General features: G+C 39.2%; 1 protein-coding gene across 1 annotated transcript in view; it reads left to right on the top strand.

Moving 5' to 3' along the window:
• The first annotated feature begins 9,452 nt into the window (after nucleotides 1-9,452).
• LOC109259326 (inhibitor of carbonic anhydrase-like) overlaps nucleotides 9,453-19,985 on the top strand; it is a 63,030-nt gene continuing 52,497 nt past the window's right edge. Inside the window, exon 1 of the mRNA XM_019436891.2 lies at nucleotides 9,453-9,622. Coding sequence (XP_019292436.2) covers nucleotides 9,580-9,622 — 43 coding nt within the window. The 5' untranslated portion in view covers nucleotides 9,453-9,579. The remainder of the gene's footprint in view (nucleotides 9,623-19,985) is intronic.

The following is a 19,985-nucleotide window of genomic DNA, read 5'->3' as shown; positions in this document are numbered from 1 at the left end:
GGTATTTGTCTTTCTCTGACTGACTTCTTTTGCTTAGTGTAATACACTCTAGCCTCATTCACATCATTGCAAATGGCAAGATTGCATTTTTTCTGATGGCTGAGTAATATTTCACTGTGTGTGTGTGTGTGTGTGTGTGAACATGCGCACATGCGCACGCACACACACACACACACACACACACACATCTTCTTTATCCATTGATCAGTCGTTGGACATTTGAACTCTTTTGATACTTTGGCTATTGTTGATTATGCTGCTATGAACATCAGGATGCATGTACCCCTTTGAATCTGTATTTTTGGTTCTTTGAGTAAATACATAGCAGTGTGATTGCTGGGTTTTAGGGTAGTTCTATTTTTAACTTTTTGAGGATGCTCTATACTGTTTTCCAGAGTGGCTGCACTAGTCTGCATTCCCAACAGTGCAAGAGAGTTCCTCTTTCTCCACATCCTTGCCAACACCTCTTGTTTGTTGTGTTGTTAATTTTAGCCATTCTGACAAGTGTGAGGTGGTATTTTATCATGGTTTTGATTTGTATTTCCCTGGTGATGAGTGATGTTGAGATTGTTTCATAAAGACACACTTTAAATATAAGGACACACACACTGAACACAAAAGGATTAAAACATATATCATGTATACAATAACCAAAAGAAAGCTAGTATAACTATACCAATATTAGACAAGACTTTAAAGCAAGAAACATTACTGGAGATAAAAAGGCTTTTCATAATGATCATAATTACAAAGGGACTAACCCACCAGTAAGATATCACAGTCCCAAATAGGTACGCACTCAAAAATATAGTTTAAAATATATAAAGCAAAAGTTGACAGAAATAAAAAATTAAATAGACAAATCCACAATCATAGTAGGAAACTTTAACACACCTTTCTCGAGTACTAATAGAAAAATCAGATTAAAAAAATCAAAGATAAAACAACACAATTTTCATGTATATACATATATACACACATAGATATATATTTATATATTTTATTTACAGGTAATACATATTATATATAAATAAATGTTTGTGTATATAATATATATACAAATAAAACGCTTTGTCCAACAACTATAGAATGCTCATTATTTTAAAATGCACACTAAACAACAAAAAGTGATCTTATGCTGGGCCACCAAACAATCTTCAACACATTTCAACTCATTCAGAGCATCTTATTCTCCCATAATGGAATTACACTAGACGTAAACAGCACGAGACAGCTTGGAAATTACAAACACTATAAATCAACCAATACCCTTCTCAATAAACTATGAGTCCATAAGAGACATAATGAAAATTAGAATATATTTTGAATTAGAATATATATTAAAATATTTAGGATAATCATACAGATATATCAAGAGAAAGAGTGCTTATAGGGAAATTTATAGCCTTCAATACATACATTAGAGTGGAAGAGAGCCTGAAAATCAATGACTTCAACTTCCTTTTACAAAGACTAGAAAAAGAACAAAACTGAAAGAAAGTCAAGAGAACAGAAATCAACACAATAATAAATGAATTTTCAGTGGAGAAAATCAACAAAAGCAAAAGTTTTCTGTTTATGATTAACAAAATAGATAGAACCCTGTCACTTCTAATCAACAAAAAGGAGAAAACATGAATTACCAATATCGTCAATGAAAAAGAGGATCATGGCAAAAACTCCCACATATTAAAAATGTTTAAAAGCCTTCAGATTGGTGAATGCATCCACATGCTGGGAAGGTGGTGCATTCCAGTTTTTCAAGGACAGAAGTTTCTGTGCTTGAGACCCTTCCAGACCTCACCTATGAGCCTCTTCATCTGGCTGTTTATCCATACACTTTATAATATCCTTTGTAGGGGCGCCTGGGTGGCTCAGTAAATTAAGTGTCTGACTTGGGCTCAGGTCATAATCTCATGGTTTATGAGTTTGAGCCCCATGTAGGGCTCTGTGCTGACAGCTCAGGGCCTGGAGTCTGCTTCAGATTCTGTATCTCCCTCTCTGTCTGCCCCTTCCCCACTCACACTCTGTCTTTCTCTCTCTCTCAAAAATAAATAAACATAAAAAAAGTTTTGCAAAATATAGTATCCTTTGTAATAAACTGTTAAACATAAAAAAACACATAAAGATAACATTGACAAAAACTTTACATCAGTTAAGTTTGAAATTTAGATGAAATGGACAAATTTCTTGAAAAACAAAACTTACAATACGTGAAGAAACTTGAAGAATCAGAAAATCTGAACATTTTTCTAGGCATTAAAGAAATTTTATCTGGGGCACCTGGGTGGCTCAGTTGGCTAGGCATCCAACCTCGGCTCAGGTCATGATCTCACCGTTTTTGAGTTCAAGCCCCGTGTCAGGCTCCGTGCTGACAGTTCAGAGTCTGGAGCCTGCTTCGAATTCTGTGTCTCCCTCTCTCTCTGCCCCTCCCCTGGTCTCTCTCTCTCTCTCTCTCTCAAAAATAAATAAACATTAAAAAAAAAGAAATTTTATCTGGAATTGAAAAATTTCCGCTAATAAAACTCTAGATATGAGTGGCTTTCACTGGTGAAATGTTCCAGAGTTAAGAAAAAAAATAACACTACTTTTATACAACATATACCAAAGAATAAGAAAAGAGACATTTCTGAATATATTTTATGAGCTAACATTAACTTTAAAACCAAACTTATGGGGACGTTAAAATAAAGGAAAAACTGAAGAATAATTTCTCTCCTGAAAAAAGATGAGATAGATGCAAAATATCCTAAACAAAATGTTGGAAATTCAAGTTCCACTGTATATCAAAATCATTATACCTAACAACCAAGTGGGTTTATTCCAGGAATATAATAGTGGCTTAACATTTAAAAGTCAATTAGAAGAGTTCACCACATCAACAGAAAAAGCAGAAGAAATCATATGATTATCTCAATAGGTACAGAAAAACACCTGATAAAAATTCAGCATTCATTCATTATTTAAAGATTAGTCAAGCCAGGAAGGAAGGGAGCTTCTTTAATCTAGTAAATAATATCTAAGACAAAACAAAGCACCGGCAAACATTTTACCCAATGGTGAATTATTGAAAACGTTCCTCCTCTATCAGTACTTCTATGTAGTGATGTGCTGGAAGTTCTACTCAGTGCAATAGATCAAGAAAAAGAAATAAAATTACAAGAATTGAAAAAGAAGAAACAAAACAAACACTATTTACAAAGACACAAAGATATGCACAGAAAATCCAAAAGAAACTATTATAATTAATAAAATAACTTAGTAAGGTCATTGAATTCAAGGTCAATATACAAAAACCAACTGTTTTTTTTCAAATAGCAGCAACAAAGAAACGGGAAATGAATTAAAATCATGATCCCATTTATAATAGCACCAAAAACCAGTTGATATCTAGGAACAAATCTAAGAAGGATGTTCGAGACCTATAAAGTGAACACCACAAAATATTATCAAGAGAAGAGCCAGTAAGGAAGGCCTTCATGAGTGCAGGGATATACCATATTTATGAATTGCAAGAGTTAATATTGTGGAGATGTCAAATCCCTCCAAATTGATCTATATTTCTGTATAGTTCCAATCAAATCTCTGCAGGTATTTTTTCTGGAAATCGACATGTCAATTACAGAATGTACGTGGAACTGCAAAAACCAAAACAATAACAACAAACATACCCAAGTCCATCTTGAAGAAGAACAAACCAAGAACTCACAAGTCCATCTTGAAGAAGAACAAACCAAGAACTCACATTATGAGATATCAAGAGTTACAATAAAGCTGTAGGAATTGAGACAGTGAGATATACAGATCAGTAGAACAGAATGGAGAGCCCTGTAGCACATATTTGATTGCCTGATTTTTAACAAAGGTTGTACTAAAGTGTAGTGAGGAAAGAAAAATCTTTCCAGGAATGGTGCTGGGTCCATAGGACATATACATAGGAGAAAACATGAACACAGGCTCCTGTCTCACCATTCACAAACATCAATTCCAAAAATCTAGGCCACATGGTTTAGCTTTGTCTTCCATGACATTATACTAGCTCACCAAGTTATTCAGTTTATAATTATAGTTATATAGCATGAATTAAAGGACTTATAAATCCTTTGTTAAATTTGAGAAGACCTAATGAGTGAATATTTGGGACAAAAAAAAAGTCACAATAAGAGAAGTCATCTGCTTCTTTTAACTTAATTTCACTTCAAAATGAATGGAAAATAAATCTATGTATTAAAAAAAATCAGTTCCAGGGGTATCTGAGTGGCTCAGTCTGTTAAGCGTCTGATTTTGGCTCAGGTCATGATCTCACAGCTTGTGAGTTCAAGCCCCGTGTCAGCTTTGTGCTGACAGCTCAGAGACTAGAGCCTGCTTTGAATTCTGTGTCTCCCGCTCTCTCTGCCCCTCCCCTGCTCATGCTCTCAAAAATAAATAAACATAAAAAAAATTTTTTTTAAATCAGTTCCAGATGGATTCTAGATCTAAATGTAAGAGGAAAAACTATGAAGCTTTCAGAAGGAAACAATATTTTCACGAACTTGGTACAGGCAAAGACTTTTTAAGCATACAAAAGGTGCTACCCATAAATAAATCTGTTGAAATTGACTCAGAAATATTTTAAATTTCTGTATATGAAAAGACACCATTGAGAGAGAAATGCAAACCACAAAATGTAAGAAAATATTTGAAATACATACATCCAACAAAGTTCTCATAGCTACAATATATAAAGAACTCCTACAACTCAATAAAAAAATAAGCAAATAATCCAATAGAAAATTGGGCACATCACAAAAGAAGATACGTAATTTTCCAATAAACATGAGAAAGTATTCAACTTTATTACTTATCAGGGAAATTAATATTAAAACTATAATGAACTGCATCAAGTGCTCCAGAATAACTAAAATTAAAAGAAAACTTAAATTTATATTTCATCCCAAACCAAGTATTTTTAAGAATTTATTTGAGAGAGAGAGAGTGCAAATAGGGGAGGGGCAGAGAGAGAGGGGGACAGAAAATCCGAAGCAGGCTCTGCACTGACAGCAGTGAGCCCATGTGGGGCTTGAATTCACCAACCACCAGATCATGACCTGAGCTGAAGTCGGACACTCAACCAACAGAGCCACCCACGCACCCACCCAAACCAAGTATTAATACTTGGTACGGGGCAACCCACATACTGTTGGAAGTGAAATGAGATTGGAAACTGTACAACCATGTTAAAAAATTGTTTGGCAGTTATTAAAGCAGAATATAGGTGCACCCTGTGATCCAGCAATTGCACCCTGTTTACAGAAATGCATACACATGTTCACCAGCAGACATGTATGAGAACTTTCACAGCACTATTGCTTCGTGATGGCCTTAAATTAAAAAAAAAAAAAAAGACAACCAAATTTCCATTAATACTCATTGATATATTCACCATTGGAATACCACAGAGCAATAAGAATGAACAAATTACAATAAAGACACACCTCATTTGATTGCACTTTGCTTTACTGTGTTTCGCAGATACTGTGTATTATATTTCACAGATTGAAGGTATGTGGCAACCCTGTGTCGAGTAAGTCTAGGGGTGCCATTTTTTCCAACAGCATTTGCTTGCAGGGTGTCTCTGTGTCTCATTTTGGTAATTCCGACAATATTTCAAACTTTTTCATTATTATCATATTTGTTATGGTCATCTGGGATCAGTGATTATGACTTCCTGAAAGCTCAGACTGGTTAGCATTTTTTAGCAATATTTTTAATTAAGGTATGTACATGTTTATAGACATAATGCCATTGCACACTTAATAGACTGCAGAATGATGTAAGCATAAGTTTTATATGCTCTGGGAAACCAAAAATTCATTTGAATCCCTTCACTGGGATATTTGCTTTGTTTTGGGGATATGGAACCAAACCTGCACTATCTCTGAGGTATGCCTCAGAATACATATGAAACAGCAGAGTTGACTCTCTCAAATATCAGGTTTAGACAAAGAAGCTAGACAGAGAACAGTGCTTACTTTCTGATTTCATTTATATGAAATAAAAAGCAGGTGAAACTCAACTATGGTGTTCAAAATCAGAATAATGATTACCTTTGATCATTGGTGACTATAAGGCAGAGGAGGGGCTTCCAGGGTGCTGGTAACATACTCTTTCTCTATCTTCTGAATACTGGCTACTCGGGGTGTGCTCATGTTGTGCCAATCTGGGCTGCACACTTACAATGTGTACATTTTCTATGTGTATGTTTAAATTCAACGAAAGGTTTGCATTAAAACTATATACATTCCCTTTCCTCTAGATTAGACAAAGGAAGGCACTCCTATTCTCACTTTCAGAAATTCTATGGTCAAAGGATTCCTTGACTCCAAGCAGCCGCAGAAGTAGATGATCCCCTTCTTGGAAACTCTGCCCTTGAGTGTCTTTGGCATGGGGTGGATGTAGCAGGTGGCTTTCAGGACTGTGTGTTCTCGTCATAGCAGGTTTAGAATAAGGGTTTACCTCTTAGCAATCCTTGGGGCAAATCCCAGGCTAGGGACATCCTGATAAGTGTCTCAACAAAGAGAGGACTTGTTCATTGTTTTCTCTGGGATGCTCTTTAGCAGGGATCACTCTTTAATCTCTGATGAGAAAGATGTAACTATTTCCAGCTTAAGCGCAGATGGGCTGTGGTCAGCCTGACAGCCTCTTTGCAAAGCACAGACCCTGTGTGTGCTTTGTACAGAGGCTTGTATGCTTTTCTCAGTGGACTCTAGCTGGTCTTTGCTCCAAAGCCCAAAGAGTCACCAGATGTGAGAGGTCCTCCCCTCACTCCGCCCTGTCCCTAGTCATGTGGCACGTAGAGAGAGACAGTGTACATTTATTTAAGTTTATTTATTTTTGAGAGAGAAAGAGAGACAGAGAGAGAGAGCGCGCACAAGCAAGGGAGGGCTGAGAAAGAGGGGGACACAGAATCTGAAGCAGGCTCCAGACTCCGAGCTGTCAGCGCAGAAATGGATGCAAGGCTTGAACCCCCAAACTGTGAGATCATGACCTGAACCAAAGTCGGACACTTAACCAACCGAGCACCCAGGTGCCCCTACATTTCTTAAATTGAAAGCTTAGTTGGCCAGAGGTGGTGTGAAAGGGGAGATGAATTGGGACAATATCCCATTGGGTTGTCTAAGGATGCTGATGTCTGTAAGGTGCAGAAGGAAGAGGACAAGCTGTTTACTTTGAGGTGTGTGTGTGCATGTGTGTATATTACAGAGAAAGAGAGGAGAGCCCAGGTTTGTATATCAAGGTGTCTTGCCCTTGACTTGGTGACTTCTGTGATTTACAATCTCTTATAACTACTTCAGCACTGTCTCTGGCTCAGTGGATGGCAGGGTTAATCTCTGCCAGAGAGAAGAATTTTTCACAATCTTAACTGGGGCCGAAAAAAAAAAAAGTTACTTAGCAAAGATTCATCCTTTGCACATGAGAAGAGGATGCAGAATAAAGAGTTATGATGGGCTAAAATAATATAACACAGTCTTACATTCTTAAGGCCCAAATCTGAGGATACTTTACTAGACAAGCCTCGGTTTTGTAGTTTGAATAATTGTATTGCCAGTCCCAAAACTTAATTCAACAGAAAGGCTATTTAAAATGTATTCAATGTTGGAGTACTACGTGGCAATAAGAATGAAATATGGCCCTTTGTAGCAACGTGGGTGGAACTGGAGAGTGTGATGCTAAGTGAAATAAGTCATACAGAGAAAGACAGATACCATATGGTTTCACTCTTACGTGGATCCTGAGAAACTTAACAGAAACCCATGGGGGAGGGGAAGGAAAAAAAAAAAAAGAGGTTAGAGTGGGAGAGAGCCAAAGCATAAGAGACTCTTAAAAACTGAGAACAAACTGAGGGTTGATGGAAGGTGGGAGGGAGGGGAGGGTGGGTGATGGGTATTGAAGAGGGCAGTTTTTGGGATGAGCACTGGATGTTGTATGGAAACCAATTTGACAATAAATTTCATTAAAAAAAATAAATAAAATGTATTCAGTGCAAAAGACTTGAAACAATGCTTTATATGAGATGGCACCCAAATAGCCAATATGCACATAAAATGATGCTCAACTTCATTAGTCATCAGAGAAACTCAAAATTACAGTGCAAAACTAGTTATACTCCCATCAAAATAGTAAAAGATGTGGAGCAACCAAACTCTCATACCCTTAAGTTGGGAGTATAAATTGGTTCAGCCACTTTGGAAAACTGTTCGGCAGTATGTATTAAAGTTAGACATACCTTCTACTTTAAGACCAAGAAATTACACTTCCTGGGAAATATCCTGCAGAAATGTATACCTACATGTACTAGAAGATGTGCTAGAATGTTCATAGCAGGGCTCACTGGCTCTTTGTAAGAGCCCAGACTAGAAACTACTATCATCAACAGGAAAGATAAGTGAAATAGAGGATAATATGCAGCACTGAGAACATGTGAAAGACAGCTATACACAACACCATAGATGATTCTTACAAATATAACAAGCGAAAGAAGCCAGACACAGCATTTTACATATCGTATGATTCCACCTCTACCAGCAAAATTCGTCCATGCTGTTAGAAGCCAAGAAAATATGTATCTTTGTGGGGGACACGGAAAGCAACTGGAAGAAGCACCAGAGGGCCATCTCTGCTCTGTGAACGTTCTGTTTCCTGATGTGGGTGCTGGTTATACAGATGTGTTCACCTGGTCATATTTCATCAAGCTGTACATTTAGGATGTGTGAAGTTTTACGTATATTTATTGTACTTCAGCAAAAGTTGTTAAAACTGCATCTAAACTTTCCCTAAGAGAAGCTCACCGACTTCAGGACTGGGAGGCAGGCTGCAGAACCAACTAGAAGCAGCCCAAAGGTTCAGCGCTTTGCCTGACCTCAGCCGTCAGGAGAGGGTTGCAGGGAACCGTGTCTTTTTTGGGGGGGAGGGGTTCCGGGAGGCGTCCGGAGTGGGCGACTGAAGAGGAAGAGCCTGAAGATGCCTGAAAATGATGTTCAGAACATTGTGTGTCTGTGTGCGCATGCTTTCCTGGGGGAAGAGTTTCCAGGTTTCATTCTGTGGACTGCCCCCCATTCCTCTGGAGCCTGTGTATCCTGTGCACTGCCCCCAATTCCTCTGGGGTCTGTGTTTTCCAAACATTTAAGAGCTGCATGGCTAGACGAAGGCCGAGAGTCAGGGAACTTAGGTCCTAGTAACTCACCTGGGACCCAGCCGATCACCTGCCTTCTCCCTCTGTGAAGGCGGCCAGTCCAGCGGGCTCCGAGGTTGCTTCCGCTTGCACCTCCAGCATGCGGACCCCTATCCCGCGAGAGAGGTGCGGTCTAGCAGCTCCGGGAGGTGGGCGGAAGGAGTGGCCGCGGGTCGGCAGGAGCGTGGCTCGAGTTTGCGGCCCTCTAGCCCTGCGGAGGGCTGGGGCTGGTCGGGGGTGTGGCGAGGACGATCTGCCCAAAAGGTGAACCCTTCCGGGGAGGCGGATCCGCTCCCCCTGGGGAGGGTCAGGTAAAGCCTGCCTCGGCTCCCGGAGCCCGCGTCAGTGTCGTATTCCTGCAGCGGACGATGAAGTTCGCCATCTGCTCCCTGCTGTGCGCAGGGACCCTGGGTGAGTGCGCACTGCGAGCTGAGTGGGGGCTGGCCCTCCAGGGCGCGGACTGGGTGCCAGCCGAGGGTCAGCCATAGTAGGACTGCACAGCCTGGGTGTTAGGGGCCCGGAAGCAGCCCAGCGCCTGGCTGGTTCCAAAGTGCCTCTGCCGGGGGTGGGGGTGGGGGCGGAAGGAGGGTCGGGGGGGCTGGGGGTGGGAGTGAACCCAGGCACCTGACAAACTTTTGTAGCCTAGGGCGGGGGGCCAAATCCCGCTTGCCACCTGATGTTGTACAGCTGGATGAGCTAATGATGGCTTTAACATCTTTAAATGATTGAAAGAAAGTGAAAAGAACAGTAGTTTTGATACATGAAAATTATATGAAATTTAAATTTCAGTGTCCATAAATAAAATTTTATTGGAACACAATCATGTTCATTCAGGTAAGAATTGTCTGTGGCTGCACTCAGGCTTCAAGGACAGAATTGAGTAGTTGCTACAGAGACCTTATAGCCCACAAAGCCTAAACTATTTACTCATTAGTCCATCGCGGAAAGGACTTATGACACTTAGCCTGGAAGCTGTTGATCTTGTTCACAGTGAAGGAAATATGATCAAAGGAGAGAAGGGATTTTCCCCAGGGCTCCTGGCTCCTAAGCGGGGGAGGGGCTTAATGTCAGGTATGCTTGACCTATCAGGTATCTAACCAGAAGGGATTTTCCTGCTTTGAACTGTACATCTCCCATCTCTATCACACAACAGGGAGGTAGAGGAATGTACGAGAAAGGCGGTCACCCTAGAGTAGGATCCACTGCCACTCAGTTCTGTGTGGCTCAGTTCCGGGCCATCCCTTGACCTCTCTGAACTGGTTTCCTCATTAGTTCAGTAGGCATTGCTTTTCACAACCAACACTGCGAAATTAGAATGAGATAAAGTACCTAATGACAGAACTCTAGACACAGGTGAGTTACCACTGGTAAAAATCCTGAACATCAATGTAGCAGGCCCCTTCCTGTGTTGGGCAGGGGGAGCCCAGGGCTCTTGGCTGGGTAACTGTAGGAAGGTAGGCGATGGTACAAAGTCAATGAGCTCGTGCATGTGAAAAACAGTTGCATGGCTCAACAACTGTTGGTTCTTTCTAGCCCTGGTTCTGTCTGTTCTCAGGCTATCTTAAATAACTTCTGGAGTGGTAAGGTAGCTTACCTGAGGAGAGGGGTAACTTGGGGACGGCAGGAGGAAAAGTCAGGTAGGTCAAGGAGTGCCACATAGGGCCACACAGGGAGCTCTGCAGGGGCTGGGAAAGGCTGGAAAGGGAGTGTACAGCTGTGTTCCAACTACAGCCAGCAGGGAATCCAGAGTGAAGCTCCCTGGTTGCTCCTTAATTGCTCCTGATCAGGGCTTGTGTTGTTTTTTCTTCCTTTATCTCCTTTCCTAGAAATGCCAGGCACTGGCCAAAAGGTCATTTTCCCAATCAGGTCTGTATTTACAAACCAGAGGCAAGAGCTGCCTACCTCCCCCATGCCCACCCCCATAGTCCTTCCCAGTGGGCCACTAGATATGAACCAGCCTGGAGTCTAGGATGTGCTCTCTTCAAAGCTCAGTGTTCTTTTCCGACAAAAAACTGATGGGCAATGACAGAAATGCAACCAAAATAGTTTAAAATTTAACAGATCAAAGGAAAGGGGTTTGTTATTAGTAGACCTTGCAAGAGCCAAGAACCAGAGGGTCAGAACAGCCTGCACCTCCGCTTTGGCCTCTACCTTCTACTTCAGCCTCTCTGGGGCTTAAGAGATTTCTCCACACAACGAGCATGTGGCCACCAGAAGCTTTTCCCTCCCAGGATCAGTCTCAAATATCCACAGTGGGCTCAGATTGTCCTTTCTTGAAATTGTCACATGGCTGTCACAGAGTGTTACTGAATTGGTATAGTCTAGCTTGCTTGCACTGTCTTTCTTTCCTTTCTTTTTCTTTCTTTCTTTCTTTCTTTCTTTCTTTCTTTCTTTCTTTCTTTCTTTCTTTCCTTCCTTCCTTCCTTCCTTCCTTCCTTCCTTCCTTCCTTCCTTCCTTCCTTTTTTGTTTATTTATTTTGAGAGAGAGAGAGAGAGAGAGAGAGAGAGAGAGAATCCCCAAGCAGGCTCCGTGCCACCAGCACACAGCCTGATGCAGGGCTCAAACTCATGAACCACAAGATCATGACCTGAGCTGAAACCAGGAGTGGGAAGCTTAATCCACTGAGCCACCCAGGAACCCCTCTCTCTTTCTTTCTTAGAATAATTTTTACTGGGGCACCTGGGTGGCTCAGTTGTTTAAGCATCCAACTTTGGCTCAGGTGATGATCTTGTGGTTTGTGAGTTTAAGCCCTGCATCAGGCTCTGTGCTGAGAGCTCAGAGCCTGGAGCTTGCTTGCTTCAGATTGTGTCTCCCTCTCTCTCTGCCCCTCCTCCACTCACACTCTGTCTCTGTCTTTCTCTCAAAAATGAATAAACATTTAAAAACATAAAATAATTTTTACTGAAGTATAATTTATATATAATAAAATGCACTCATTAAAAAATTTGTTTTAAATGTTCACTATTTATTTTTGAGAGAGACAGAGAGATGGAGCATGAGCAGGGAAGGGGCAGAGAAACAGGGAGACACAGAATCTGAAGCAGGCTCCAGACTCTGAGCTGTCATCACAGAGCCCGATACAGGGCTCGAATTCATGAACCGTGAGATCATGACCTGAGCCACAGTGTGATGCTTAACTGACTGAGCCACCCAGGCACCCCAGCACTCATTTTAAGTATACATGTAGTTCAATGAATTTTGACAACTACACGTACCCATGTAACTACCATCATGATCAAGATATAGAACATTTCCATCACTCTCAAACTATCCTTTTCCTAGTCATTCCCACTCTCTGTCACTCTATGTAAGTTTTGCCATTTCACATAAATGCAGTTGTACAGTACATAGACGTAGTCTTTTGAGTCTGGCTTCACTCAGTATAATTGTTTAGAGATTCCTCCACATTTTTGCATGTATTAAAGTTCATTCCTTTTTATTGATTAGTCGTATTCCATTGTATGGCTTTACCACAGTTTGTTTACCTATTCATTCGTTGGTGGACATTTAGCTTCCCCACTTTGGGGATATTATGAATAAAGCTGCTATGAACATTAGTGTACAAGTCTTTGAGTGGACTTATGTTTTCATTCCTTTTAGGCAAATTTCTAGGAGTAAAATTGCTGGGTCATAATGTAAATATATATTTAATTAGTTAAGAAAATGCCACGCTTTTTGAGTAGTTGTACCATTTACATTGCTGCCAGCAATGTAGGAGAATTTCAGTTGCTCCACGTCCCATCAGCACTCGGTGTTATCAGTCTTTTCCCGTTTAGTGATTTTAATAGGTGTGCTATGGTATATCACTAGAGTTTTATTTTGTGTTTCTTTGATGAGCAATGATGTTGAGCATCTCTCTATATTCTTATTGGCCACTCGTATATCTTCTTTTATGAAGTATATGTTAAAATCTTTTCCCATTTTTTTAAATTGGGTTATTTAACTTACTATTGAGTTAAAAAGCCCTTTATATATGCTGGATACAAGTCCTTGGTCAGACTGATGTATTGCGATTATTTTTTCCAAGTTTGTGGCTTAGCTTGTCATTTTCTGAATGCTATCTTCTGAAGAGCAGATGTTCTCCATTTTGATCAAGTTCACCTACCAAATTTTAATTTTTGGATTTTATGCTCTATGTCCTCTCTAAAAATATAATTGGCTACCCCTAAAGCTGCAATAATTTCTTTTGGTTTATTTTAGAGGGTTTTTTTTTTAAAGCTTATTTATTATTTTGGGAGAGGTAGAGAAAGAACCAGTATGGGAGAGGCAGAGAGAGGGGAGGACAGAGGATCTGAAGCAGGCTCTATGCTGACAGTCGAGAGCCCAACGTGGGGCTCAAACTCACGAACTGTGAGATCATGACCTGAGCCAAAGTTGGATGCTTAACTGAGCCACCCAGGAACCCTATTTTAGAAGTTTTATAGCTTCAGCTTTTGTGTTTTGGTTTATGATACACTTTTAGTTTTTGTGTATGGTTAAAGTAAAAGCTGAGATTCATTTTTCTCACATGAATATCCAGTTATTCCAGGACTTGTTTTTGAAAAGGATATTCTTTCTCCACTGAATTACCTTAGCAGCTTTGTTGAAAATCCACTGACCCTATAAATGTGGGTCAATTTCTAGTCTCTCTATTCTGTTCTGTTAAGCTATATGTCTCTTCTTGTGCCAATATCACACTGTCTTGATTATAGTAGCTTTACAGAAAGTCTAGAAATCAGGTAGAATAAGCCCTCCAACTCTATGGTATTACATGAGTATTGGTTTGCCATTTAGATCCTTTACATATGTGTATACATTTTTAATTGGCTTATCAACTACTATAAAAATCAAGTTTAGTATTGAAGTATTGTTGAGATTGCATTTAATTTATGGATCATTTTGAGAAGCATTAGCCTTAAAAATAAAACTGTCAAGAGAACAAACTGAAGGTTGCTGGTGGGGTGTTGTGTGGGGGGATGGGCTAAATGGGCAGTGGGCATTAAGGAGGGCACTTGTTGGGATGAGCACTGTGTGTTGTATGTAACTGATGAATCACTAAATTCTATACCTGAACACACACACACACACACACACACACACACACACACCAAATAATAAAATAAAACTGTCAAGTCTGGGGGTGCCTGGGTGGCTCAGTCGGTTAAGCGTCCGACTTCAGCTTGGTTCATAGGTTTGGGCCCTGCATTGGGCTCTGTGCTGACAGCTTAGAGCCTGGAGCCTGTTTTGGATTCTGTGTCTCCCCCTCTCTATGTCCCTCACACCCCCCTCAAAAAATGAATAAACATTAAAAAATTTTTTTAAACTGTCAAGTCCAAAACCTTTGGGATGCAGCAAAGGCAGCCATAAGAGGGAGGTATATTGCAATACAGGTCTACCTCAAGGAACAAGAAAAGTCTCAAATACACAACCTCATCTTACACCTAAAGGAGCTAGAAAAGGAATAGCAAATAAAGCCTAAAGCCAGAAGAAGAAGGGAAATTATAAAGATTAAAGCAGAAATAAATGATATAGAAACAACAACAACAAAAACCCCCAGAACAGATCAACAAAACTAAGAGCTGGTTCTTTGAAAGAATTAATAAAATTGACAGCCCCTAGCCAGACTTATCAAAAAGAAAAGAGAAAGGACCCCCCAAAATAAAGTCACAAATAAAAGAGGAGAGATCATGATCAACACCACAGAAATACAAATAATAATAAGAGAATATTATGAAAAATTATGTGCAAAAAACTTGATAATCTGGAAGAAATGGACAAATTCTTAGAAACATAAAAACTACCAAAACTGAAACAGAAATAGAAATTTGAACAGACCCATAGCCAGCAAAGAAATTGAATCAATAATAAAAAATATTCCAACAAACAAAAGTCCAGGGCTAGATGGCTTCCCAGAGGAATTCTACCAAACATTTAATGAAGAGTTAATGCCTATTCTTCCCAAATTGTTTCGAAAAATAGAAATGGAAGAAAAACTTCCATTTCCTTCTATGAGGCTAGCATTACCTTGATTCCAAAACCAGACAAAGACCCCACTCAAAGGAGAATTACAGGCCAATATCCTCGATGAACATGCATGCAAAAATTATCAACAAGATATTAACAAATTGAATCTGACAGTACATTAAAAGAATTATTCACCATGATCAAGTGGGACTTATTTCTGGGTTGCGGGGGTGGTTCAATATTTGCAGATCAATCAACGTGACACAACACAGTAATAAAAGAAAGGATAAGAACCATATGATCCTGTCAATAGATGCAGAAAAATCATTTGACAAAATACAGCATCCATTCTTGATAAAAACTCTCAACAAAGTAGGGATAGATAGAATATTCCTCAACATCATAAAGGCCATATACACAGCTAGTATCATCTTCAATGGGGAAAAACAGAGCTTTCCTTCACTGTAAGGAACAAGACAGGGGTGTCTACTCTCACCACTACTATTTAACATAGTACTGGAAGTTTTAGCCTCAGCAATCAGATGACACAAAGAAATAAAAGGCATCCAAATTGGCAAGGAAGAAGTCAAACTTTCACTATTTGTGGATGACATGATCCTCTATGTCGAAAAACCCAAAGAATCCACCAAGAAATTGCTAGAACTAACACATGAATCCAGCAAAGTCACAGGATATAAAATCAATGTACAGAAATTGGTTGCATTTCTATACACCAATAATGAAGCAGCAGAAAAAGAAATCAAGGAATCGATCCCATTTACAATTGCACCAAAACCCGTAAGATATCTAGAAATAAACCTAACCAAAGAGGTAGATGGTCTGTACTCTGAAAACTGTAGAACACTTATGAAGGAAATTGAAGAAGACACAAAGAAATGGAAATGAATTCCATGCTCATGGATAGGAAGAACAAACATTGTTAAAATATCTGTACTACCCAAAGCAATCTACACATTTAATGCAATGCCAAATAGCAAAATACCAAACAGCATTTTCCACAGAGCTAGAACAAACAACGCTAACATTTGTATGGAACCACAAAAGACCCTGAATAGCCAAAGCAATTCTGAGAAAGAAAAGCAAAGCTGGAGGCATCACGATTAAGGACTTCAAGCTATATTACAAAGCTGCAGTCATCAAGACAGTATGGTATTAGCAAAAAAACCAAAAAACAAAACCCAGACACGTAGATCAATGGAACAGAATAGAAAACCCAGAAATGGACACACAACTATATGGTCAACTAATCTTCGACAGAGCTGGAAAGAATATCCAAAAGACACTCTCTTTAACAAATTGTGTTGGGAAAACTGGACAGAAACATGTAGAAGAATGAAACTTGACTACTTTCTTACACCATACACAAAAATAAATTCAAAATGAATGAAAGACCTAAATATGAGACAGGAAACTATCATAATGCTAAAGGAGAAAACAGGCAGGAATCTCTTTGACTTCAGCTGCAGCAACTTCTTACTAGACATCTTGCCAAAGGCAAGGGAAACAAAAGCAAACAGAAACTGTTGGGACCTCATCAAGATAAAAAGTGTCTGCACAGCAAAGGAAATAATCAACAAAACTAAAAGGCAGCCTATGTAATGGGAGAAGATATTTGCAAGCTACATATCTGATGAAGGGTTAGTATCCAAAATCTTGAAAGAACTTACCAAACTCAACACCCAAAAAACAAATAATCCAGTGAAGAAATGGGCAGAAGACATGAATAGACACTTTTCCAAAGAAGACATCCAGATGGCTAACAGGCACATGAAAAGATGCTTAATATCACTCATCACCAGGGAAATACAAATTGAAACCATGATGAGATACCACCTCACACCTGTCAGAATGGCTAAAATTAACACAAGAAACAACAGGTGTTGGTGAGGATGTGGAGAAAGGAGTATCCTCTTACACTGTTGGTGGGAATCCAAACTGGCATAGCCACTCTGGAAAACAGTATGGAGGGTCTTCAAAAAGTGAAAAATAGAATAACCCTACGACCCAGCAATTACACTACTAGGTATTTACCCAACAGATACAAAACACAGATTCAAAAGGGTACATGAACCCCTATGTTTATAGCAGCATTATTAATAATAGCCAAAATATGGAAAGGGCCCAAGTGTCCATCAACTGATGAATGGATAAAGAAGATGTGGTGTATATACACACAATGGAACATTACTCAGCCATCAAGAAGGATGAAATCTTGCCATTTGCAATGATGTGGATGGAGCTAGAGTGTATTATGCTGAGCAAAATCAGAGAAAGACAAATACCATATGATTTCACTCATATGTGGAATTTAAGAAACAAAACAGATGAACATATGGGAGGGGGGAAAAGAAAAAAAAAAAAGAGAGGGTAACTAACCATAAGAGACTCTTAAAAATAGAGAACAAACTGAGGGTTGATGGAGGGAGGTGGGGGGGGATGGGCTAGATGTGTGATGGGTATTAGGAGGGCACTTGTGATAAACACTGGGTGTTGTGTGCAAGTGATGAATGACTGAAGTCTACTCCTGAAACCAATATTGCACTGTATATTAACTAAGTAGAATTTAAATAAAAATTTGAAAAAAATTGTCAGTTATTTTACCAGCAAAAATGGGTTTCTTTGGGAATAGCAGAAAATCTCATTTCAGGACATGCAAGCTATGGCAAAACCATAGGCAAGACTAGAAGACAAAAGACAGGAGTTTTTGTTTTTGTTTTTGTTTTTCCCCATAGAGAAAAGGGGAAGTTGGGAGGAGCTAAGTGTAGTGGCTTTTCATTGGCTAAGTTGTGATAGTCTCTCATTAGCTAGCCTGTTTCCTGGCAAGGAGAAAATATGTCTTCCTCCTGCTAGGCAGTAAAGTATAGGCTTCTTCCTGTTAGGAATGCAGGGTACCTCTCTTCCTTTTTGAGTCTGCAATCCACAAGGAGTGGTAAGGTGTGAGAGCTCCCACTTCTGGCCTTCTGGCTTTATTTTATTTTTATTTATTTATTTTATATGTATGCTTTTTTAAAACTTTATTTATTTATTTTGAGGTAGAGACAGCATGAATGGGGAAGGGGCAGAGAGAGAGGGAGAGAGAGAGAATCCCAAGCAGGCTACACACTGTTAGTGCAAAGCCCAACTGGGGGCTTGATTTTACCAACCGTGAGAATATGACCTGAGCCAGAAAGTACGAGTCAGACACTCAAGTGACTGAGCCACCAGGCACCCCCTGGCTTTATTTTAAAAATGAAGTTTTCTTTACTTGGTTTCACTGAAGAATTTCATCTTAATAATATTGAGTTTTATAGTTCATGAGCATTCTGTATCTGTTTAGTCTTCTTTCATTTATCTTAGGAATATTTTGTAGTTTTTATTGAATAAGTGTTATTGATAATTTGTTAAATTTATCCCTAGATGTTTCATATTTTTGGATGCCATTGTAAGTGGTATATAAAATTTTTTCATTTTACAGTTTTTTTTCTTTTTACTATCATCAAAATTTTATTGATTCTAGTATATCAAATCAAATCCTGTGACCTCTCTAAAATCATTTATTAGTTCCAGTAGCTTTTTTGCAGGGTCTTTAAATTTTTCTGTATAGACAAACATTATCTGTGGATAAAGACAAATTTATACCTTCTTTTCCAATTGGTATCCCTTTTTTCCCATTTTATACCTTATTAAAATGGCTAAGACCTCTTATACAGTGTTAAATAGAAATGATGAAAGTATATGTCTTTGCCTTGTTTCTCAACTGGAGAAGCATTAAATCTTTCCCCATTAGGCATGATGTTAGTTGTATGTTTTTGAAGATGCTTTTATCAGGTTGAGGACACTCCCCTTCTATACCTAGTTTGCTTGGAGTGTTGAATTGACAACTACATCTTCTGTATCTTATCAAGATAATCATGGATTTTTAAATTTTGCAGTATGGTGAATTTGACTGATTGGTTTTGCATAGTAAAGAATTTTTGTGTCTACGATATTTGCCTATAGTTTTCTTTTCTTGTAGCATCTTTGTTTGGATTTGATATCAAGTTAATACAGCCTTAGAAAATTAGTAAGGAAATCATGCCATTTGCAGCAATGTGGATGGAACTGGAAGGTATTATGCTAAGTGAAATAAGTCAGTCAGAGAAAGACAGATATCATATGTTTACACTCAGATGTGGATCTTGAGAAACTTAACAGAAGACCATGGGGGAATGGAAGGGGGAAAAAATAGTTAAAAACAGAGAGGGTGGGAGGCAAACCATAAGAGACTCTTAAATATAGAGAACAAACTGAGGGTTGATGAGGGGTTAAGGGGAGAGGAGAAAATGGGTGATGGGCATTGAGGAGGGCACATGTTGGGATGAGCACTGGGTGTTTTATGTAAGCAATGAACCACAGGAACCTTCCCCCAAAACCAAGAGCACACTTTACACACTGTATGTAAGCCAATTTGACAATAAATTATGTTAAAAAAAAGTTTTCCTCCCTTCTTTATTTTATATAATAGTTTGTGCAGCATTCGTATCTTTCTTTTTTAAGTGTTTGATAGAATTCACCAGTATGTCACTTGGGTCTGGCACTTTCTTTTTTTTTTTTTTCCAATATATGAAATTTATTGTCAAATTGGTTTCCATACAACATCCAGTGCTCATCCCAACAGGTGCCCTCCTCAATACCCATCACCCACCCTCCCCTCCCTCCCACCCCCCATCAACCCTCAGTTTGCTCTCATTTTTTAACAGTCTCTTATGCTTTGGCTCTCTCCCACTCTAACCTCTTTTTTTTTTTTTTCCTTCCCCTCCCCCATGGGTTTCTGTTAAGTTTCTCAGGATC

The sequence above is a fragment of the Panthera pardus genome, unplaced genomic scaffold, assembly GCF_024362965.1.
Source record: "Panthera pardus isolate Hobbes unplaced genomic scaffold, ASM2436296v1 HiC_scaffold_16, whole genome shotgun sequence".
NCBI classification, from domain to species: domain Eukaryota; kingdom Metazoa; phylum Chordata; class Mammalia; order Carnivora; family Felidae; genus Panthera; species Panthera pardus.
The sequence above is the reverse complement of the archived record's forward strand: the minus strand, read 5'-3'. Positions and strand labels throughout refer to the sequence as shown.